The sequence below is a fragment of the Dermacentor silvarum genome, chromosome 6 (genome assembly GCF_013339745.2).
Source record: "Dermacentor silvarum isolate Dsil-2018 chromosome 6, BIME_Dsil_1.4, whole genome shotgun sequence".
In the NCBI taxonomy this organism is placed as follows: Eukaryota; Metazoa; Arthropoda; class Arachnida; order Ixodida; family Ixodidae; genus Dermacentor; species Dermacentor silvarum.
The window spans coordinates 40,396,968-40,420,835 of record NC_051159.1 but is presented as its reverse complement, the minus strand read 5'-3'; the positions used below and the strand labels follow the sequence as shown (position 1 = coordinate 40,420,835).

Sequence of the window (23,868 nt, the reverse complement as noted above, 5' to 3'; positions counted from 1 at the left end):
CTAAGTGTTTTCCGTGAGCGTTTAAACGCGGAATATTGGTTCAAAAGCAGCGGGCTGCGCACTTGGTTCCGAGCCAAAAGACGATTGGGAGCGAGGATTGTCCGGTGGCGGCATCTCGCGGCGATTTGCAAAAACGCCTATATGCAAGAGCACCACCACCGTCGTCGTTTGTCGCTGTCGTCGCGTCAACGAGCGCGTTTTGTCGTTGGTTGCATGTTGCAAAATCGACTGAGCGCGTAGAAACCGAGTTTCTTCGCAACGCGTGTTCGTCCGTCCTGAATTCCTCGTGAGATGACTGTTGATGTGGTGATCTCTCCGTGATCACGGTCTCAGACCATCCGCTAACCGCCATGGAAAGCAGTGACAGCAACGCCTTTGTCCTACCGGTATGCTGGAAGGATGATGTACGGATGCGAGCGCTTTTCGCCGAGTTCCGCCCCAAGGAAGCAAATCCGGAAGGATGGCAAGACAAAATGGACTTCTGGGTTTCGCTCATCCTCCAGTGGAGCCGCGAGACGAGGACGCCAGTGTTTTCAGCCAGCGACGTTGCTGTCGCTTTCGAACGCAAGCGGAGCCAGCCCGCATGCCTGAAGACAGTGCTGTCGCACATGAAGAAATCGGGCGATCTTATAAACAGCAAGGACTACTTCACAAGCGAAGGATGGGTCAAATGGGGCTTCGACACTCTGGTCAAGCGGCCGTTGACATGGATGTGGACCTGGGGTTCGGGCAGCGGCGAGGCCGACACCGAGATCGATGAGATGCTCGTCAACGTTGACGTCTTAAGACAGCTTCAGCAAGAAGTCATGAAACGTTGCGAGGACGAAAGGTTTGTGGAAGATGTCATTCCCTACTCCGAAGTTTGGAAGGTGTGCGAGGGCATTTGTAAAGACCAGCGATCCTTCGTTTACGTGCTAAACGGACTGGAGAAGTCACGATACGTGCGACTGTTTCAAAAGGATGGCAAGAAAGTCGTGCAGTTCCTTCGCCATAACAACCAGCTGAGCGAGCAGGAGAAGGCGGTGCTCAAGCTCGAGAAGGCCAAGCAGGACTTGAATCAAAAGGTGGACTTGCTGCAGGGCGACATCGACCGTTGCACGCGCGAGGCACTCGAGGCCAAGAAGCAGGGTTTGCAGAACAAGGCCCTCCACATACTGAAGAAGCGGCGAAGGGCGCAGCAGGTGCTGGACAAGCAGTTCGCCATGCTGGACAACATCCACTCCCTCGAAATGAACATCCACGAGAACAAGGACATCCAGCTAATCTACGACGGCTACAAGACGGCGGCCCAAGCGCTCAAGGTGGCGCATGGTGGCCTGGAAGCGGACAGCGTCGACGACGTCGTTGCCGAAATTAACACGACCCTTGAAGACCAACAAGAGCTTCACAGGCTCATGGGCATGCCAGTGGCCGCTGCAGACGGCGAGGTTGATGATCTGGAAGCGGAGCTAGACCAAATATTGATGGAGGACACTGCTGACAAGGAAGGCCAGAATGTCAGTGGGGCTTCGAACGTGGAAGAGGAACTGAAGTTTCCCGCAGTTCCCACCGAGATGCCTCGCTCGCCAAACAAACCAGGGGAGGCAGTTCGACGTGATGCCCAGTCAGCTGCTTGGAATGCCCAGTAAAAGTGCCTTTCGCCAACTGTGCCTTTCTTGCTGCATTTTTATGCTTGTGTTTGTGAGCATTGTGCAGTGTAACGCACAAACTTTAGAAGTTATATGCTGTTTTAGTTAACAATGCAACAACAACCTGTGCACAGCGTGTGGCAGCTGCGCTGTTTGTTGCAAGTCTTGAGGGTATTCCAGCACTAACAGCATTTTGGTATTGTCCTTACATGTAGAAAATGTTGCGGCATTAAAATAAATTATGTTTTACCTTGATAATGTGTGTTGTACGAACCTGTATAAAGCAGCCTATACAAGGGGGGGGGGGGGGGGGGGCACAAAGAAGACGACTCTATACAAAAAAAAAAAAGAATAATTTCATGGCGGACAAAAAGCACTTAGTTCCCTTCAAAAGAATCTCTATTGAAGTTAGTACGCTATTCCAACCTTTTCTCCCATTGTTCGAAGCAACTTTGGAGCTCATTATGCTGTTGCGTGCCGCTTGCAAAGTGGTCTTCACCTAATGCACAGTGATAAATCACCTGCCTTTATTGAATCTGCTTCTTTAAAAATAAAGAACAAAATCACACTGAGCTCGGTCCGAGAAATAGGGTACGTGGGGAACACTGGCCCATCCCCGAGAGTCTATTTATTAACCACATCAGCAGTTGGAGCTGCTGCAATGTTGCGATGCAAAAACCAGTCAGCTGCCTTCCACAATTTTGCGCGTTTCCCTCGCACATTCACATAAACGCTTTAGTGATTCTAAGTAAAATTGGTTATTGGCAGTCTGTCCAGGAGGAGCAAATTTCCGCTGCACAATTCGACAAACGCCAAAGAAAAAAAAAAAAAAAACATCATTTTTCCACGGGAGCGCACTTGTCACTTTCTTTCTGTCTTGGTGAACGTCTTCAACTGGCTCAAAACTTGCTTGGTTCCGGAGTCATACCTATAGCACCATGTTACATCACCCGTGATAATCTTTGAAAAAAAAGGTCTGGGCCACTTTTGACATGATTTTTCAAATCCTGGCACGAAATCAAACTAAGGTATTTTTGTTTCTTTTTTCTCTTCCCTTTTTGTCTATTGCGAGCAGGTGGAAAACAAACATCGTGGCAACAAGTCTCATGCCTGATTCCACACTCAAAATTCACTCGCAAGAGCTCCAAGTCATGCCAGCAGCTTCTGAAATCTAGTCAATTGTGTGGCAGCGGATCTTGTTTTTTCGTAAACCTTTTTTGACAATGCTGTAGCCATGACTACTTGAAGGTCGGCCAAAATGAGAATTGTCTTTAACAATCATTTCCCATCTCGGAACAACCTAATCCACTCAAAAACTCGTGTACTGCTCAGTGCCTCCTCCATAAATGTAGTTTGAACCATTTCAGGTGCTTCTGTGATCTTTTTACCAAAGAGGAACCGCTGTATGTTGCAAACAGATGTCATGATTTTGCAATAGTAGCACGACAAGAGCTGGAACAAGAGTCGCCACAAACCCACAGGGCATTTTATGGTGATGTCGGCTGGGGTACTTGTGAAGTGGCCTTCTGAAGTGTTCACCTACATCCACCTAGCAGAACACAGCAATACACTTGGCAGGAGCTCCATGAAGCCAGTCCGGCTCTTTCTGGGTCTGCCCTCGTATGTAAATGCATCCTAACAAGCAAACTCTCTTGACGTTAGCAGTAGCACTGACAGCTGAAGCAAACTGCATCAAAATGTGCAAGGTCGTTTTTACATTTCAGAAGTGCAGATCCGTTCAATTGTGTAGAGCACATGAGCAAGCCCGTTTCAGAAAAATGAACGTGCTGATTAAATGTCGTCACTTGTGGAGACAAACATGCACTGTCTTGCACACATGTGTGGTTGAGCATGCAACTGGTCTTGACCCAGTAGTGAGTGAATCTGTACAAGCCAGCATCGCATATTACCCAGCTGTCCTTTGCTATGAACATGAAATGAGGCATGAATGGGGGAAATATAATTTATAAATTAGATTTTGCACTTATACATTCACAATTTTTCTTGACATTGAAGCAGTTCGGGCTATTTTCAAGTATGTCAAGCGAGGTGGCTATAAGGTGATTTGCATTGCTAGACGTGGGCAATATACACCATACTTTGCAGGACATATCTAATGTTAAACACATCTTGTGTGCAGATGATATAACAATCGAGATCAGCTGGAGACCTTGGACAAAGTCCACAAGGCTGCATTTAGTATACCCAGTCAAAAAAAGCAATTAACTCCAATTGGGAAATTTCCAATTGGTATCAATTGGAAATTTTCCAATCGTAAATTAGTACATAACTGGACCAATTGAACCAATTGGAACATGACCAATTGGTTTTTGTTAGAGTGACCAATTGTAACCAATGGGTACCAATTGGTTTGAAACCAATTGGTTGGAATGGCCAATTTCACCAGTGGGCAATACCGATACATATATATATACCCCACAAAGCAAACCTAAATAGGATTTCAGCTGTCAGAAACAGGTTTGCTATAGCCATAGTACTGCATGCATATATAGCTATAACTCATTCCAGTTTCCTTGAATGGGTTCATAAACTGAAAGTATGACTTCCCAGTTGGTTACGTTTTAGCAAGTTTATTCCTATTGGTAGTCCAATTAGACTCAGTTGGGAATGTAAGGTGGGCCTAGCTGGTTCAAACTGGCAAGTTCAATTGGACTCAATTGGTTTCACTTTGACTCAATCGTAACCAGTTGGAACAAGAGATTTTCCAATCAGTTCCAATTGTGTCCAGTTCATTTCAATTGGCAACTATAATGGTTTCTCCTCTGATCCAATCGTAACTGGTTGTAAGTAAACATTTTCCAATTGGTTCCTATTGGTCCCAGTTGATTCCGATTGGAAAAGCTAATTGGAGCCAATTGTTTTTTTGTTTTTTTTTTTGATTGGGTAGGACTTAGATGCCCCACAGAAAAATCCTAGCGGTTGGTGAACCACCAACCAAGGCTGATTATAGTCACAAACGAAGAAAAGAAGACTGCGCACCACAGTCTAACGGCAGTAAAATCCTAGGGCTCCACACCCAAAGGGACAGGTGTCTCACAACCACAGCACAGGATCACCTCAGGCAATGCAACTAGGTGCCATGCTTGCTGTGCCTAGTCTTCAACCACACCTGAAGCCTCTTCCTCCGATTGCTCATGTCAAGGCTTGGATATCACCAACTCAAACAAAATGGTAAAAATTTACACAGATACAACGTGCATGTTAAGCGAATATCTAAAGGGAAGCTTCATGAAGCGGAATCGGCCAAGAACTGGGCTATACCCAGTGGCCCAAAAACAGGGTAGGCCAAACTGTATAACAAATGTATGGAATTCAATGGAGCCATTGAATAATATGCGCTATTCCAATAACAGATGTGTATGCTTTAGACATACTTATAAACGAACATCGTGCTTACAGGCTTTAGGTAGTGATTCATTGCTTGATTGCGCAGAACAGATTTGGGCTTACTGGCACCACTTTGTTGGTCAAAATACGCTGCTACATAAGCCAATGCATCCAGTGGCAGGCAGTTGCCCAAGAATGGGATAGCCTAAATTAAGAAAATTAAAGAAGCTGTTCAACATTTGAGAGCTCCGGCTTCAGAGATATTTGTGAGGCGACGTTACGTGTACATGTATTGCGATATATTGTTTGTTTAGGCACAACAGAGGAGGTGTGCTCGCTGGCACTATGTCGGCCAACATGCAATGCTAATACTATAGGCCAATTTGCTGCAGCTTGCTGCTGGTGCACATGAAACATTTATGATATACAGTCGAACCTGGATATATCGAACCCACATATAAGGAATTATTATGTATGACGAACAGCAGTAAAATCCCCTTGAAAATTTTTGTATAAAATATTTATTTTGTACATTGAATTATCAATACATCGAAGTTTTTTGTTATTCCCTTCAGGTTCGATATATCCGCGTTGGACTGTATATATATGGCGTGATTATTTCCAAGCTCTACGGAATTTTTAGAAATCGCCTGTGACAGATAGCATAATTCTTGTCCTAGAGCTGGATTATTCGAAGAGGCAGACATTACTATCATGAGAAAATTCTACTAGTTAACTTCTTAATTAATTAGTTTACGGCCCACAATGCAATTTATGAATTGTAACCGGGGAGCTTGCAAGACGTATCAACTTGAAATGGATTTCCATGATGACACCAGTTTCAGGATATTATTTCTCAAAGTGTGGGACGAAATACATGGGCGTTATAGTTACTTTTGTGCTTCAATGTATATAACAGCATTTTGGTAAAAAAAGTAAGTGGAACAATCATGCCTTTTTATGACAAGTTTGATGGCACATATCTCCAAACTGCGGTCATTCTGGAAATTCATTCCAATTGGATGCGCCTTGCAAACTCACTGGCTACAATTCACAAATTGCCATATGTGCCCTAAAGTAATTAATTAAAAAGTTAATTAGTAATTTTTGTTAATTAGTTGCACATGTAAATTTTGATTTCTTGTACTAGTACTGTTTGCCTCTTCGAATAATCCAGCTCAAGGACAAGAATTATGCTATCTGTTGCAGACGATGCTTAATAATTCCATAAGACTTAAAAATGATCACCCTGTATATCAATTTGAATGACAGAAAAGTGATCAGGTAGGAATGAGTGTTCGAGTTGTTCTTCTTGTTCCTCTTGTGTGCCTATGTTATATCTGTAACCTAGCTTTCAAACCATGTAGAGTAGCACTGACAATTGGGCGAGTTGGTACGGATGCATGGTTTCAGAACGGCGCAACAAGGAAGACGACAGACGAAAGAACACACGAACACAAGCACCGCTTGTGTTCGTGTGTTCTTTCGTCTGTCGTCTTCCTTGTTGCGCCGTTCTGAAACCATGCATCAAACCATGTATATGTATATATTTGAGCACAGGGCACGGAAAGTGTGGCCAAACGATCATGTAAGGGGTGTCTGCAGTACGTATTCAACACATCCTTAGGATATCCATGTCCTGGGAGTGGATGTCTATAAGATATAGGAAGTCATATTGTTGTCACTGGGTTAGTCATGCATAACTTCTTGAATAAACTGTATGACATGTTAGAGACCTAAGTTCTTGTGCTAAAATACACCAGAATCACGTTGTAACATTGTTATGAAAACAGAGCACGGTGATTTATTCTCATCTTTAATTGACAGCACTAAATATATTATGTAGATCACAGAGAGTAAATGGTTACTTGGTCTGACATTTGGATTAGTGGGCAGGTAAGGAAAAAGCTTGGAGGACGCTTAAGCTTCGCCTTTAAGAGTGGAACGCCATAGCATTCAAAGATCCCCGACGGCTTCTCACGCTTCCCGGAAACTGCAGTTTATGTAACCGTAATGTTTGCCTGGAAACACTGGTGGCGAACGCAGGCGAGTTTTCTGGTTCTCTCTCCTCTCTCTCTCTTTTTTTTTTTTTTGTTTTTTGTTTTCTTTCCCCCGCACGGTGGGTGCCGACGCTGCCGCGGATGGATGGTGCTGCAAGGAATCGAGCAGGGGCGTGTCGCTCAGACCTCAAACGGCAACTGGAAAAGGGGTTTGTGTTAGAGTTTCCGCCTAACAGAATATGTTTTCTCGTATATTCAAATTACAATCCGGCGCTATCATGTCTGTAGGTTGTGTGTAAGTCGTACTTTACGAGTTTTCTGACGCATCTTACTTTGAGAAATTCAATTAGTTCAGTAACGCCTATGCGCCACGCGGAGGGCCTGCGTGGTTCAGGATGATTATTCTCCAACGGACAACGCCGCCGACACCGACATCGGCGTTTTTGTGGCACGGGGCCCTTAACGCTCTCGCGTTAAAGGAAGTGGCAATATGTTAATAATGTATACCTGCATTTTTTAGCCATTGAAAGGAGCTTCACTCACTCATATTTTTATAAGTCGCAGAGCTGCCGGAAGCAATGTTTATTCAATTTGTTGAAGCTGAAGCACTATTTGAAGATGAGCTATTCGCCGCTAGTTACTTTAGTTCTTGACCCACTACAGTGGCTAGAAACCCTTACCTTTAATACGAAAATCGCCGCTTAATAGGCCATGCATCACTGCATGTAGCTTTAATTTAGAAGAAAAATCAAAGCCCCTTTCTTAAAAAAAGATGGTTGAACGCGATCGAAGCTTTCTTCCATGCAAACTGAATCAAAGTCCAAAGCCAACGACCACGCAACGAATCCAAGAAACGCTGAGCGACCCGATGCGATGCATATGAGATTTGATTGCTTGTTTAGGATTGTATTTTTTGAACGTTTAAGTTGAAGACACATTTCGTTAAGTTGCATAGCCTTTTATTTTAGATCATGTAACCGTTGATTACACGCACACACTCGTACACTTCCACGGACGACTCGCTGCGGTAGACGGTCAGAGGCTCTGCAGTTACCGATACACGGGATCGGCCTTACGGGCACGATCTCGCATACGTTCGCGTACGGCAGCCTCTTATGCCGTGCGCTGCACCCGCGGCCTACCCATGGTGACGGCCGGGAATGCATTGCGTGACGCGCGTAATGCAAAGCACACACACACACACACACACACACACACACACACACACACACACACACACACACACACACACACACACACACACATATATATATATATATATATATATATATATATATATATATATATATATATATATATATATGGGTAGCGTGGCGTTGCAGTTCCCATTGTTCATATCGGCACAACTGCGAATGTAAACTTGTTGTACGATACGTATGTCGTGCGCCGTTGTAGTTCCATTCTCGGCGCTCACAGACGAATCAGTGAGACATAGAAAGTTTCGCTTTAATAAGAAGCGGCGGCTGCGGGGGACGCGCGGAGCGGATAGGGTCGTGGCGTCAACCTTGGTATCGCCATGGCGGGTAATTCGAATGCGGCGCTGAACGTCCTGCGCAAACCAGAATGTGGCGCATTATCTCTTTAAAGTGGCATTTCTATTTCCGTTGTGCTTGTCGCTGCTGTGTCTGCACTCGAATAAGTGTGCGGCATGTTGCGTCGGCTGAGGAACGAATCCCAATATAGAAAAAGGGCGGCGGTTTATTGCCTTAGCAACAACAGCAGCAGGTGATCGTACCGGCGCTTCGCGCGTCCGGTTAGCAAGTGTCTTTTTCAAGCCACGCAGCCTGCGTTTATATCTTCTCTGTCACCGGCGGTAGGCGGTGACGCTTTGTGGCGGTGTTTCTTATCGACCACGCAGTGCAGCACGCAGCCGTGCTTCGCCGGGGTGGACAATGACGAGGCGGAGGCTGCGCAGAAATGTTGCAGAGAGCGCGTCGCCACAAGTGAACTGTGAACGTGACCGTAGCAGTTGATTGGGCAACCACGGCAACAACTGAGGCACGGTAATGCCGATCCCCAAGTGAGTCCCGTGTATTATGCTGGAATACCCGTACCCCTGACACACGGACACTCTAAAGTCCTTTAGGTAAGGGGACATCTACCGGAAAGGCGGACAAAGGAGTATCTCTCTCCCGGCAAAGTTCATTTGCGGGAAAGAAGATCGGACATCTACTTTTCGAGCGGAAAGGTGTACTCTCGTATACAGCGTGCACAACTCGTCAATAGAAGAAAACCTGTTACATAACTACGGTGCCCCGTAAGTATTTTTTAACCTTGAAAAATGTATTAATCTTTAGCGGTAAGCGATTTGTCAAACAGTAAAGATTTACTCTGGCTATTCATAGCTTTCACGTGACGTCAAGCACCCACCTTATCACCGTGTCGGGGCACCAACATGGCGACTACGAGCACTTCAGTCCAATCCATCTTATTGAAAGCTTTCACGTGACGTTATGGACCCAGCTTATTATCGTGTCGGTGCACCAACATGGCGGCTACAATGACGTCAGTGCAAGCCATCTATACTCTCAAACGCTCACACCTCGTCGCTAGCACCGCCAATGTTGAATTCCAAATATGCGCATTATAAGCCATCAAAAAATGGGAAAAAATGTTTTTAGATTCTAGAATCATTAAATGTAATCTACATGCGCAGCTTTTTGTAAATGTTTTCTCTCTTGCTGCTTTAACAAGCAACTCCTTTTTTTTTTTTTTTTTGAGGCGTTTATCCGAGGAACCACCTAAAGAAGTTAATTAGTGTGGTGCCGTGTGTCATCGGCGCAAAACCTTTCTGCAAAGGCTCCTTCGGAGTAAAGCTAGGCTGCAAATGTCCTTACGAAGACACAGGTGAGATTTCCGTGCGCCGACGTGACGTACATGCTCACCACATGTGAGATCCTCATCCTGGCATACTGCGACCAGACTCCTCTGGTACGCGCACTTAGCATGCATGTTATAATAGAACACCAGGTGTCAACTGTTTTTCACGCTTATAATAATAATAATGCATGCTGATCTGCTAGGCGAATTGTCAATCATGAAAACAAGCTAGGTGGGCTTCATTTTTATATTTGCAAGGAGACCATCGAAACCTTTCGACGAAACTCACCCGGACTAGGCTCCAAAACCCTTCGTCTGCAGGCTACGGCAACAAGCCCGAAAGTTTTGTGTGTCACGAACAGCAAGAAAAGCGACATGCGAAGCGGACGGCCGCGGTAGAGGCGTTTGTGAAGAATGCGAAGAATGATCGAACCATATGTGCCCACACGGTCCTGCTCCGTTGACGAAACAGTTGCTCATAGAACGCACATAGAATGCGTTCATAAAGATTAGAATTCAAGAAAAGCTTCAGCCGTTTCACAGAAAGTACTTCACCCATTTGCCAGTAAAATAGTTACGAAATTCCAGCTCTTTGTATGTATGGGCTTTCATTTGTTCGCTCGGAACAGAAGATAGCTAACGACGTCACCGGTGTCTTATGGAAGGTACTGACATCGGCAGTTGTGTCCGCTCCCGGAAATAACACCTAGTACGTACGGGTCAATGTTGACGCAGTGGTACAGTTTTTTCCTCGTGATGACGCGTTGATTCGATCAGCTGCGATCGAATAGCACAGAACTTCGCATGAAAACATTGGGCTTACTCGAAGTTGGCGGCATTCTGGGCGACATTTTGTGAACATCGCGTCACGCTCTCAGTGCCACGTTACCACTGACATTGTGGTCACGGCCGTCGCAGTGCCCATAAACGTGGTCGCCGCACGAACAAGCCGGTTGATGTGACGTAACATGCAAGAATCACACAACCATGCCTGAATTCAATGTATACAGGGATCCGTTGAACGCGATTCCAGAGTTGGTTATTATTCATCGCCGAGCCCCTCATTTTATGCCCGAGCGTATTAACGTGCTGTCATTCGAAGTATATATATATATATATATATATATATATATATATATATATATATATATTCACACGTGCGAACATAATACGACATTTCGTTCGAACCTCGCAGCTTGTGGGATTGACGTAGCAGTAAGCCTCCCAAGGAAGCGTGCCATCTCGGTACCACTCAACGCGAGTAAACAGCCGCGCTTAGAAAAACAAAATCAATAATTAAGTAAATAGAATAGTAAGTTCTGGCGTTTTACGCATAAGAACTACGATCTGATTATGAAGCACACCCGCAGTGATTTACAAGTTGATTTTGACCACCAGGGATTCTTTAATGTGCACCCAATGCAGCAGAAAATTGGTAGGGGTGTGCGAATAGTGGTTTTTGAGACCGAATATCGAATGCGATTCGAATAGCGCCAGAATCGAATCGAATCAAATGTCGCATAATTTTGGAATAGCTTTCGAATAATGAACAGTTGTTATCACAATTAATGTAAAACGACGCTCACATTCCAGTATTCTCTGATCGAGTTAGCAAGTTTCTGTCATTACGCAGTACGTTATCAAGCGTTGTAAATGAAAAGCACAGGTGAAGCATTAGAAGCAACTAAGTGCAGTCGAACCCGGTTATATCGAACGCACTTATAAATAATTATTTTGTATAACCCCCTGAAAATTTTTGTATAAAATTTTTATGTTATATAACGAATTACCTATATATCCATTTTTTTGTGATCCCCTTCAGATTCGATATGTCCGGGTTCTGCAGTAGTAGTTCCTTCGCATGCACAGGGCTCTTCAGAGAGTGTGAATGATCGCTGTACAGCCTTTAAAGCATGGCTACCTTTCAGGCATGGAGTGGTGCCTGACACCGGCAAGAAAAAAAATATATCGCCGAGAGCTAGTGGGGCTATACTAGTTCAGGTGCAACCAAACTAGGAAGGCCCACTAAGCTTCATCAAAGTCACTCCCTCACCAGAACAGGAATTGGCCTCCCTGGTGCAGTATTCGGCCACTACCTCCCTCATGACTCCGACAATTAACCCATGGCCCTCAGTTCCCAGTGGCTGCGGAGCACCTGACCAAGGCGGCGGTCAGACCTGCTACGCGGCAGAGGGTGCTAAGAATCTCTGGTGGTGGTGGTGGAAAACTTTTATTGAGAAGGCCCGAAGTAATGAAAATTAAAAAGCAGCGTTGTGGGCGGCCTTCAGGCTGCCGGTTGTGGCGTCCAGGCCGTGCCTAGTCGCGACGTCCTCTGCCCAGGTCACCAGCCGGAGTCTCTGGGTCAAGACAGGCCGCCAATGGAAACTGAACCTGGCAACGTTCAACACGCGCACCCTCTCGAGTGAGGCTAGCTTAGCAGGACTATTTGAAGAATTATCAGGCATTTCCTGGGATATTATTGGCCTTAGTGAGGTTAGAAGAACTGGTGAGGCTTACGCAGTGCTGACTAACGGCCACGTCCTCTGCTACAGAGGTCCTCCAGATAAGAAAGAATCGGGGGTAGGATTTCTAGTGCATAACAGCATAGCGGGCAACATTGATGAATTCTACAGCATTAATGAGAGGGTAGCAGTCGTCGTAATAAAGCTGAATAGGAGGTACAAAATGAAGGTAGTACAAGCCTATGCCCCAACCTCTAGTCACGATGATGAAGAAATAGAACAGTTTTATGAAGATGTTGAACTAGCAATGAGAAAGGTGCAAACTCAGTATACTATAGTCATGGGCGACTTCAATGCAAAAGTGGGGGAAAAGCAGGTTGGTGAGCAAGCAATTGGCAACTACGGCATCGATTCTAGGAATGCAAGAGGAGAGATGTTAGTAGAATTCGCGGAAAGGAATAGGCTCCGAATAATGAATACCTTCTTCAGGAAGCGCAGCAACAGGAAGTGGACCTGGAAAAGCCCTAATGGAGGAACAAGGAATGAAATAGATTTCATACTCTCTGCCGATCCAAGCATAGTGCAGGATGTAGAAGTGTTAGGTAAGGTTAAGTGCAGTGACCATAGGTTAGTGAGGTCTAGGATTTCTCTCAATTTGAAGAGAGAGAGAGTAAAATTAGTCAAGAGGAAACAGGCCAACCTAGAGGCAGTAAGGGTAAAAGCAGACCGATTCAGGCTGGTGCTTGCAGCTTTAGAAAAGGAAGATAAAGACAACATAGAGATAATGAATGAAACCGTAACTAGGTTGATCTCAGAAGCAGCAATTGAAGTGGGAGGCAGGGCACCAAGGCAACCAGTAGGTAAGCTCTCCCAAGAAACAAAGGACCTAATAAAGAAACGACAGAAGATGAAAATGTCCAACTCAAGAGATCAGATAGAATTCGCTGAACTGTCAAAACTAATCAACAAAAAAAAGTAAGGGATATTCGAAATTATAACGTGGGAAAGATTGAGGAAGCCGTAAAATATTGGCGCAGCATTAGATCAGCAAGAAGAAAGCTTGGCATAGGACAAGGCAAGATGTATGCACTGAAAGATAAGCATCGTAATATCATCAGCAATTTCGATGACATAGTAAAAGCAGCGGAAGAATTCTATACTGACCTGTACAGTGCCCAAAACAGCCAAGCTACTTTCGTTCAAAATAGTGATGAACAGGATACAGAGGCTCCTTCTATAACTAGCGCTGAAGTTAGAAGGGCCTTGAAAGACATGACCAGGGGAAAAGCTGCTGGAGAAGATGGAATAACAGTAGATTTAATCAAAGATGGAGGAGATATCATGCTTGAAAAGCTTGCGGCCCTTTATACGCAATGCCTCACAACTTCATGTGTACCAGAGAGCTGGAAGAACGCCAACATTATACTAATCCATTGGAAGGGAGACGTTAAAGAACTGAAGAATTATAGACCCATTAGCTTGCTTTCAGTACTGTATAAGATATTCACCAAGATAATTTCTAATAGAATCAGGGCAACACTTGACTTCAGCCAACCAAGAGAACAGGCTGGCTTCAGGAAGTGATATTCTACGATGGATCATATCCATGTCATAAATCAGGTAATCGAGAAATCTGCGGAGTACAATCAACCTCTCTACATGGCTTTCATAGATTATGAAAAGACACCTGATTCAGTAGAGATACCAGCAGTCATAGAGGGATTGCGTAATCAAGGAGTACAGGAGGCATACGTGAATATCTTAGCAAACATCTACAAGGATTCCACAGCTACCTTGGTTCTCCACAAGAAAAGTAGAAAGTTACCTATCAAGAAAGGGGTCAGGCAAGGAGACACCACAATCTCTCCAATGGTATTCACTGCATGCTTAGAAGAAGTATTCAAGCTCTTAGACTGGGAAGGCTTAGGAGTGAGGATCAACGGCGAATATCTCAGCAACCTTCGGTTTGCAGATGACATTGTCCTATTCAGCAACAATGGAGACGAATTACAAAAAATGATTGAGGACCTTAATCGAGAAAGTGTAAGAATTGGGTTGAAGATGAATATGCAGAAGACAAAGATAATGTTCAATAGCCTGGCAAGGAAACAAGAAGTCAGGATCGCCAGTCAGCCTCTAGAGTCTGTAAAGGAGTACGTTTATCTAGGTCAATTACTCACAGGGGACCCTGATCACGAGAAGAAATTTACAGAAGAATAAAATTGAGTTGGAGTGCATACGGCAGTCATTACCAAATCCTGACTGGGAGCTTACCACTGTCGTTGAAAAGAAAAGTGTACAATCATTGCCTTCTACCGGTGCTAACATATGGGGCAGAAACTTGGAGGTTAACAAAGAAGCTCGAGAACAAGTTAAGGACCGCACAAAGAGCGATGGAACGAAAAATCTTAGGACTAACGTTAAGAGACAGGAAGAGAGCGGTGTGGATCAGAGAACAAATGGGGGTAGCCGATATTCTAGTTGACATTAAGCGGAAGAAATGGAGCTGGGCAGGCCATGTAATGCGTAGGATGGATAACAGGTGGGCCATTAGGGTTACAGAATGGATACCAAGAGAAGGGAAGCGCAGTCGAGGTCGGCAGAAAACCAGATAGGATGATGAAGTTAGGAAATTTGCAGGCGCAAGTTGGAATACGCTAGCGCAAGACAGGGGTAATTGGAGATCGCAAGGAGAGGCCTTCGTCCTGCAGTGGACATAAAATATAGGCTGATGATGATGATGATGATGATGATGATGATGATGATGATGATGATGATGATGACCTAAAGGACATAGCCCACTCTAGCTATTACACAAGTTCCCGTGTTTCGTGTCTATAGTATATCCGCGGGATGATAATTCACCGTACTTTTGCTCCAATGTTATGTTTATTTGGGCACAGTTGACGTTCTGAAATATTCGAAAGGCATTCGAAAAATATTCGCATTTACGAATAGTGACAATTCGATTCGTTATTCGAAAGTTTCGAATATTCGCACACCTCTAAATATTGGTGATACAGGAAGCATGGGTGGCGTCTATTTGCGCGGAAAGGAGAAACAGAACGATATATCCTGTCTCCGGCAGAGCCGACTGAGCGCAGCGTGACTATAAGCGTGACGGTGCGTCCACTTGGCTTCGTCGCTTTTTCAGACAAATGCACTGCGCGTCTCGGAGACTTAACCGCGCGGGTCCCACATGCATGTCAATACCGCGACAGCGAGATGGCGGCGCCGAAGGCGCGAGGTCATCTCGAATATCAGTATTATTGTCACGGCAATAAAATTATTACAACGAATGATTATGCGAGCCACAGTGACGACATAATAGTACCAGGTAGGTACAACTTATACACACAAAGGGGAACATTTATTGAACAGGAGGACTCATCGTTTGCGAAAGTATGATTAACAGGGCAAGACTCAGCACATGAAGTTAAACGTGCCCCACACAGCAGCCGAATCTAGGGCGTGGTATCTCGTTCACAACCACCATTGTTGCTCAAGCTAGATCTGCCGAGTTCTGCCAAAATATTTCTCAAAACAATGTGAAAAACTTCGGAAATTTTTTTTCTCGTCAATATTTTGCCTTGCGACAGCCAGGCGATTCCGTTCCCTGGAATTAATCCTGGAGCTTCGCCCCCCCCCCCCCCCCCCCCCAAAAAAAAAAGAATTATGAGCCTTGAAATCACCAATTTTAATGCATGATCCAGGAGTCCCTGCCATGGTATCTCGCAGTCGGTCGCCGTCGAAAAGATTATGTATATATGAGGAGATGCAGGCCCCGATAAGGGTGAAGGCCACTTTCTTCTTTCTAATGCGGAGACACACGTATTGGTTTTCATCATAAGGTTGCGCCGAATGGGGAACGTAGGTTATAGTTCTGTTTGCTGATGTAAACAATTACTTTGCTGGATTCCCCGCACGTCGACGAGATAAAGGCTTCTTACCCAGAAAGCCTTATCGCTTTTGACACGTTGGGTTCACATTACCAATATTGGGTTATTACCAATATATAGGAAATTGGTTGGTAAAAACGTATTGACGAAAACATGACATCCGTGATTTAAGTCCTTTGGTATTCCACTGGAATATCGTCGCACTACACATTTAACCACGGAGTGAATGCAGTGGACGCAAGAACTGGAAGCACTGGGTTCAGGGCTGTTCAGGGCATACAACATTTGCACTGCGCTTCGAGCTGTTGGCGTATTCGAACTGCCCACAAGCGTGCGAATCGCATTTATCAATGACTTGAGCATCGTCACAATTCGGCGGTCATGCTCTGTAAGCTCATCTGGGTGAGATGTGGAGCATTTCCGTGACCCAATTCTTGTTGCAGTTCATCCGCAGAGCTTATCCTTGGCAAAGATGACCATGCTTCATTAATGACATTCTTTTCAGCTGCTGCATTATCAATGCACGGGTTGGATAAACTCTGCAGCGGTGGTGGAACGGAGTCCCTGCGGAACGTATCTTCAGCGTGCGCCCAGCAGAATTCCTGTATGAGCGTATGCGACGAGAACAACCTCGCCTAACGTCAGCAACTGCTTCTCGATGAGTCAAACAGTCCCTCATCGTTTTCTTCGAGACGAAGAGTTCCCGCTTAACTTTTGGACATTCCTTTTATGCGGCGTCGTGGGGACTATGACAGTTTGGGCACTTATAAGTTTTAGCTGGCAGTTGTCTGCAGATCGTTGTGCTGCGCAACGAGAACATACATATCGTAGACTTTCCACAGATGGCGCATCGAATTTCTGGCATTGTCGGCACTGAAGTGACTTGGGAAGAAAGGGCCGGACAGCATGTCGGAAATGGCCCACTTTGAGCTGCAACGAAAGGCAGTCAACTTTAAAGACGATTCTTACGCATGGGGAATTTCTGAGACAGCTGGAGTATTTGGGTCCCATCGTCGTTCATCGAAATTGGCAGATCCTCGCTTGAAATGACCACATCAATGTCATATATGATGCCTGTAGTAGCCTCTTTACCCAACGGGATGATAGTACGAGAGTTCATGCCACCGACGATAGTGACAATGTGAGCAGTTGCGACAGATTTCCGTTGTCCAGTGAATAACGGGAAAAGTTAAAATCACCGTAATTGATTAGAGTAAAACACGAAAAAAAAAAAAAGACATGCGCACTTCAGTTACAACCCTTCGAAGCTGGCTTGAAAATGCATCATTCATATCTGGAGAGTGGTAGAAAACACCTATAACATATTCCTTACAAAAATATATTAAGGCAGTCTATAGACAATTTTGTGGGATTTGTCTATACACCTACAATAAACAATATAGATAAAACGTGTAAGGAGTCTACAGAGACTCTATAGAAAGTTGTGTAGGGGCATTCAATACACGATAACTCATAAAAAGTGCAAGGCCTTAAGTTCTTAAACTGTTGTAGACCAGTGTCACGGAGCGGTATAGTTTCGAGTCATCGACACGCCGATTAACGGGCGCCAAAAACGTCGTGGTCTGACGGTGCAGCATTTCGTTTCGAGATAGCGACACGCCGATAATCGGGCGCCGTATGTCCGGCGGCCGCTGTTGCTTCTGTGCTGGTCAACGGACCCAAGTGTGCGTGTGTGTCTGTGTGGTGCAGTGCGGGGGGCGCGACCTCGGACAGCGAGGGGGAATCAACCGTTCTCTCGCCCCTGATTAAAAGGGACGTGGCCAAGACTTTTGGGAGGAGTCATAAAATAATTAGGTGAACTTGGCGTACCTGCAGTTCCCCGACATAGGGAACAAGGAAAAGGAGAGGCTATCTAAGCGCAGGTTTTAGGCCCTGCTAATCAGTCTAGAAGCTTAACCTGTGAGCTGCTGAGAAGCCGTCGGGGGGCTAGTGCCGTCCAGTATCGCCTGGGCCGCCTAGTCGCGTCGGAACTCCGAGTAATAGTTGACGTACGAGACGACAAACCAACGTCTGCAACAAAGCTCACGGTAGTACGCCTCAAGTTAGCTCAACCTGCTTGAGGGAAGTCGTCAGATCTAGACTATCGGGACATCCAGCCCACCAATCGCATCCACCTCAACAAGATCGGCTGGCCAGCATTTTTCGGGAAAGCTTTGCGCGCCGACTTCACGGTTTATGAACTTGCTGCTGCTGCCCGGCCACGCGTATGACATCGTTTGTTTTCTTTTGACTTTGTTTTAGTGGAGAAGACGACGAAGTGTGTCTCTAGTTGACTGGTGCTTTCCCGTCTCCTGCTGATTTTCAGTTTTTTCGCTGTTTAGCTACGGGACTTCGGTCCCCCGCCGGCAGTGATGAACGTCGACACTGCCCGGTTCTCTCCCGACCTGACCTCGCGTTCCGCGGTGCCGTCGCGGAAGCGTAACAGTGAAATGGACGATGCTGCCAGTGACAGCACGGAACTCTACTCGGCCAGCGGAGAAGACTCCGAAGACGGCTTCGAATCCGTACGAAGCCGCAAGGCGAAGCGGAGGAGCCTCAGGACACCTTCGCCTTCAAGTACATCTACAGTGCAGAACATGAGCCGTCCTCGAGCCCCCGCCATACTCTTCATGCCGGTGGTTTCCTCGGACAATCTGCGGCATCTGAATAGGCAAGCTGTCTCCGCCTTCCTTGAAAGATTAGTTCCCAATGAAATCACCGACATAAGAATTAACACTCGCAAGAACATTCTCGCCGTAGATGTCGTGCATGCAACCGCGTTTGACATCTTGCGTACAGTAACCGATCTGAACGGGATCAAAGTGCGCTCCCACATTCCTGTCGACAAGGATACAGCAACAGGCGTCATCTATGACGTAGATGTAGCAATACCGAATGAAGACTTGCCTATCCTAGTCAAGACAGCCACTCCTGATAGTACCATCATCCAGGTATCTCGGATTGGCAATTCACGGTGTGTGAAGATAGTCTTCAAGGGCGACACCATCCCATCTAATGTCAAGGTTGGCCATTTTCGCCACCCCGTGAAGCCGTTCATTCCGAAACCTCTGCAGTGCCACAAGTGCCTTCGGTTGGGTCACGTCAGAGGTGTTTGTAATCACGCTGCAGTATGTGCACGCTGCGCTGGGTTCCACACCACGGAATCCTGCCAAGCAACTGAATTTAAGTGCCGAAACTGCAAGGGATCTCATGAAGCCACATCGAGAGCTTGCCCCCGAATCAAGAAGGAGTGGAGTATTCTTAAGGAGATGGTAAGGGAAGGCTCTACGCACCGGGAAGCAGCCGTTTCTGTGAAAAAACGACGCTCCCGCCGCCACCGCAGACGTTCCCCAAAGAACGCGAAAAACCCCCCACAGCGCCAATCTAGTCCAGCAGCGTCATCATCTCGAATTGAGAAACAGCAGTCCATTGCGCGAGACCAGACGCAACGTATTGATTGACAAAGAAGCCCAGAAAAGTGCTTATGACGTTGCCTGGCCTGCACTGCCAAATGCACGCCCACCTGCTGAGCTTGAGCGACGTACGTCTCCTTCATCGAACGTACCTCTTGCTTCCGACAAGTTGCCTGAACAGGATGTGCAGGTGGTTATTCTGCTGAAGTCATTAATAGCTGCGATTCGCACACTTTTGGGAAATACACAAACTTCGACTGCTCGATGCGCTTTACAAGTACTGGATGCTCTCGCTCCTGTACTTGAAAGCTTACATTAGAAACATGGCTCGCCCACTTCTGCAGAGGCGACCTTTTCAAGAAGACGTCAAGAATGCCTCAATTCTTCAGTGGAATGCGAGAGGCCTGATATCACGTATTTCTGATTTTCGCCAATTTGTATATGTCAATCGGTTTCCGGTGCTAGTCATCTGTGAACCAAACGTGAAAAATATCCTCAGATTATCAGGATACGAAGCTTTTACCTCCGCCACGTGTGACAAAATCAGCAAGGTCCTCGTTTATGTTCGCAAAGAGCTCACCTACGTGGCCCAGGCCGTGCCTCCTCATGACGACAACCAGTATGTGTGCCTTAGCATAAAGAAGAAGAGTCTCTCCTTCACACTCGTCGCAGGCTACATTTCCCCATCAAGCCGTTTAGACTACACAAGGCTCGGAAATGTTTTGACGTCGACCTCCAGTCCTTGGATCATCACAGGAGATTTTAATGCCCATCACCCACTATGGGGAAGTACAAGAACCAATTCAAGAGGTCAGACTCTTGTATCTTTTGCTTCGGACCATGACCTCTGCCTTTTGAACGACGGCAGTCCAACATTCTTGAAAGGGTCGTCGTATAGCAGCTGCCTAGACCTTACTTTGGTGTCGCGATGCCTTACTTCGAGCGTCCACTGGTTTACTGACTTGGAAACGCGCGGAAGTGATCATATTCCTACTTACGTTGCCATCAAAGGTCTAAGCAATATGTTTTCCCCTATGGTCTCTCGAACAATTGATTGGCCCGCATTTCAAGCCTCGGTGAACGCCGAATGCCAGAGAGGCCTTGCACGTAGCATAGAGCTTGTGATTGCGGACGCGATGCATGCTGCAACGCGCTGTTTCTCATGGTCACCTGCTCGCTCTGACTTCGACATTGAATTAGAAAGGCTTCGTGCAGTACGTCGGCGTGCCGAGAAGAGATACAGACGCACAAAGTCGATTCTAGACCTTAGGGAGGCCAGGCGCACGCAGAAGAAAATACGTCGTCGCATGGACAAATTAGACAACGAACGATGGCATTCATTCTGTAACTCGTTGGACCCCCGCAAAGCACTCTCTCGCGTATGGCGAACTCTCCAGGGCCTTCGCTCTTCTCCTCAGCAACGCCACCCCTTTAAGGCACTGGCGCTCCACCAAGGCTGTCGAGAAGTGGATGTTGGAGAAGACTTTTGTGCGGAAATTGCAAGCGGCAGAACGCTACAAAAGGATCTGGAATTGTACGAAGTTCCCCTCATGCAAGTTTCGGCAATGGACGAACTTTTCTCCATGGAAGAAATGGAGGCTGCTTTAGCCATTTGCAGGCGTTCCTCTTCGCCCGGACCCGACAACGTAACATATGCTGCTCTCCGCCACCTTGATCATGAAGCACGAGAGATCCTGCTGCATCATCTCAATGTCTCATGGAGTGATGGTGTTGTTCCCCCTGAGTGGAAGCGTAGCCGTCTTGTACCAATCTTAAAGCAAGGCAAGTCGCCCCTTGAACTGAAATCCTATCGGCCTATTGCTCTCGCCAGCTGCGTTGGCAAGTTGATGGAAAGGATGATCCTCACGCGCCTCGAGTGGTTTCTTGAACATTACAATGTTTATCCAGACGCGATGACAGGTTTTCGACGTGGTCGTTCGTCGGTTGACAACGTCATTGATCTCGTGTCGTCGATTCAACAACAAAAATCATCGAAACGCATCTCGGTAGCGCTATTTTTAGACGTGAGGGGTGCTTATGATAATGTCTCCCATGAAGCAATTCTTGACGCGCTCGTGGCATGCTGAAATCGGAGGCCGCACTTTTCGGTGGATTCGTAGCTACCTGACCCAAAGGAGCTTCTTTGTAGTCACTGAAGATGGTCAAACTACCGACCACTATACCAACCGTGGGGTTCCACAAGGTGGCGTTTTGAGCCCAGTTTTGTTCAACCTGGCTCTGATTGGGCTGGCGGAATCCTTGCCACAGCCTGTCAGTCTATCAATTTACGCAGATGACATCTGCATCTGGGCTTCTGGAGTAACTCGCCCGCAAGTTCGCGCAAGGTTACAAAAGGCTGCAACGATGACGTCTGCTTATCTTCAGAGACAAGGTCTCGGCGTTTCAACAGAAAAATGCGCGTTAGTCGCCTTCACGCGAAAATCGATGGCCGAATATCCTGTGTCTATTAATGGCCAGCCTATTTTGTACAAAAAGAACCATCGGTTTTTAGGGATCACTGTTGACCGCGACCTCTCCTGGAGCCCCCATGTATCCTACCTAAGGAAAAGACTCCTCTCGATCAGTCACCTCTTCAAAGCCATCGCCGGAAAAGCATGGGGACCGTCGGTGCGTTCTATGCTGCAACTATACAAAGCGCTTTTTATGGGTTTCTTGCGCTACAGCACCCCGGTGTTGTCAAGCGCCCGGAGAACTAACCTCAGAGTGCTTGAGAGCATGCAAGCTCAAGCACTTAGAACGTGTCTTGGCCTACCGCGATGCGCCTCAACAGCTGCAACAATTGCCATCGCCAGGGAACATCCCATCAGAACGTATGTCGCCACAGACACCCTTCGAAATCATCTTCGGCACCTTTCCCGACTACAGTCTCAACGCCTTGCTTCTCTCTCGGAAAGTAGGCCAGATGCAACTTTTTCGGGCATTGTAACCTCCTATCGATCTTCTCTTCCATCGGACTTCACGCCTGCCGCAATACCACCTTGTCCTTTGTGGTGTCTCCGGCAGCCACAAGTGCGGCTCTCCATTCCAGGAGTTACAAAGAAGTCCGACTTGCCAACTTGTGCCCTGAATCAAGCTGCTCTACATATGCTGCATGATTCCTACTTTGATCGAATTCACATTTATACAGATGGCTCTTCGACTCTGACCAGCTCTACTGGTGCGGTAGTTATTCCGTCGGCATCATTCTGCAAGAAGTTCAAGATCAGCCACGTCACAACATCGACAGGGTCTGAACTTGCCGCCCTCCGTAGCGCAGTGCTTTATGTGCACGAACAATCACCAAATAATTGGGCTATATTCTGTGACTCAAAGGCAGCCCTACAGTCACTTTTATCAGCTCTGCGCCGCAGCCCACATGAACAATTGGTAGCAGAGATACGAGTACGCTACCATCAAGCGGTGGTCAGAGGCCACGACATTGTATTTCAGTGGCTACCTGGGCACTGCAACATCACTGGCAATGAATGTGCCGACAAAGCTGCCCGTGAAGCACATGACGAATATGAAAGAATCCCCATACCATTGTCAAGAACGGACGCAGCGCGGCACCTCAGCAGTCTTGCCCATACTATAACTCTAAGAAAATGGCATACACCAGAGTTTACCAACCGGCGCCTATATGCCATGGACCCACAGATGCAATTACGACTTTTACCCGGTTTTAAACGACGTGAAGAAACCTTACTGTGCCGCCTGCGATTAGGAGTTTCTTTTACGAACTCCTATTCATTCCTAATTGGAATGGCGGACAGTGCGAACTGCAGCACATGTGGTGTTGAGGAAACCACCAGACATCTCTTATGTGACTGCCCTAGATACGAAGAAGAGAGGATTGCCCTTCGGACTGCTTTGGGGCACTTAGACGACAGGCCTTTTACGGAGGAGAAGATCTTGGGCCCGTGGCCTCGTGCGTCTTCTATGTACAGGGCTACAAAGGCGCTGCTGCGCTTCTTGAAGTGCACAAGCCTACATGACCGCCTGTGATGAACCATGAACGCTTGACTGTAAATGTGTGAGGTGTGAACTGTGAACTTCTCTCTTCCTTCTCCTCTTTCAATCCCTTCTCCCCCTTCCCCAGTGCAGGGTAGCCTACTGGGCTCAGCCTGGTTAACCTCCCTGCCTTTCCCTTATGACTTCTCTCTCTCTCTCTCTTGTTTTAGTGAACTATTGTTAAGTGTATTCTTGTATATTTGATCCGCACCCTGTTTCATTTTTATATCCACTCTTAATTGCTTGTCATATTTCTTTGTCGTCAT

The 23,868-nt window shown here is 46.4% G+C and overlaps 2 protein-coding genes across 2 annotated transcripts; both read left to right on the top strand.

Annotated features, from left to right (window-relative positions):
* The first annotated feature begins 168 nt into the window (after positions 1-168).
* LOC119455451 (charged multivesicular body protein 7) lies at positions 169-1,886 on the top strand. Its single transcript, XM_037716854.2, has one exon. The coding sequence runs from the start codon at positions 351-353 to the stop codon at positions 1,626-1,628; it is 1,278 nt and encodes a 425-aa protein (XP_037572782.1). The 5' UTR covers positions 169-350; the 3' UTR covers positions 1,629-1,886.
* A 16,664-nt stretch (positions 1,887-18,550) lies between these two features.
* On the top strand, positions 18,551-19,639 carry LOC119456623 (uncharacterized). Its single transcript, XM_037718448.1, has one exon. The coding sequence runs from the start codon at positions 18,551-18,553 to the stop codon at positions 19,637-19,639; it is 1,089 nt and encodes a 362-aa protein (XP_037574376.1).
* Positions 19,640-23,868: the final 4,229 nt, after the last annotated feature.

What these genes read in the sequence shown, in the direction of transcription:
- LOC119455451 (XM_037716854.2), top strand. Translation starts at nt 351, where the DNA reads ATGGAAAGCAGTGACAGCAACGCCTTTGTCCTACCGGTATGCTGGAAG.
- LOC119456623 (XM_037718448.1), top strand. Translation starts at nt 18,551, where the DNA reads ATGAACGTCGACACTGCCCGGTTCTCTCCCGACCTGACCTCGCGTTCC.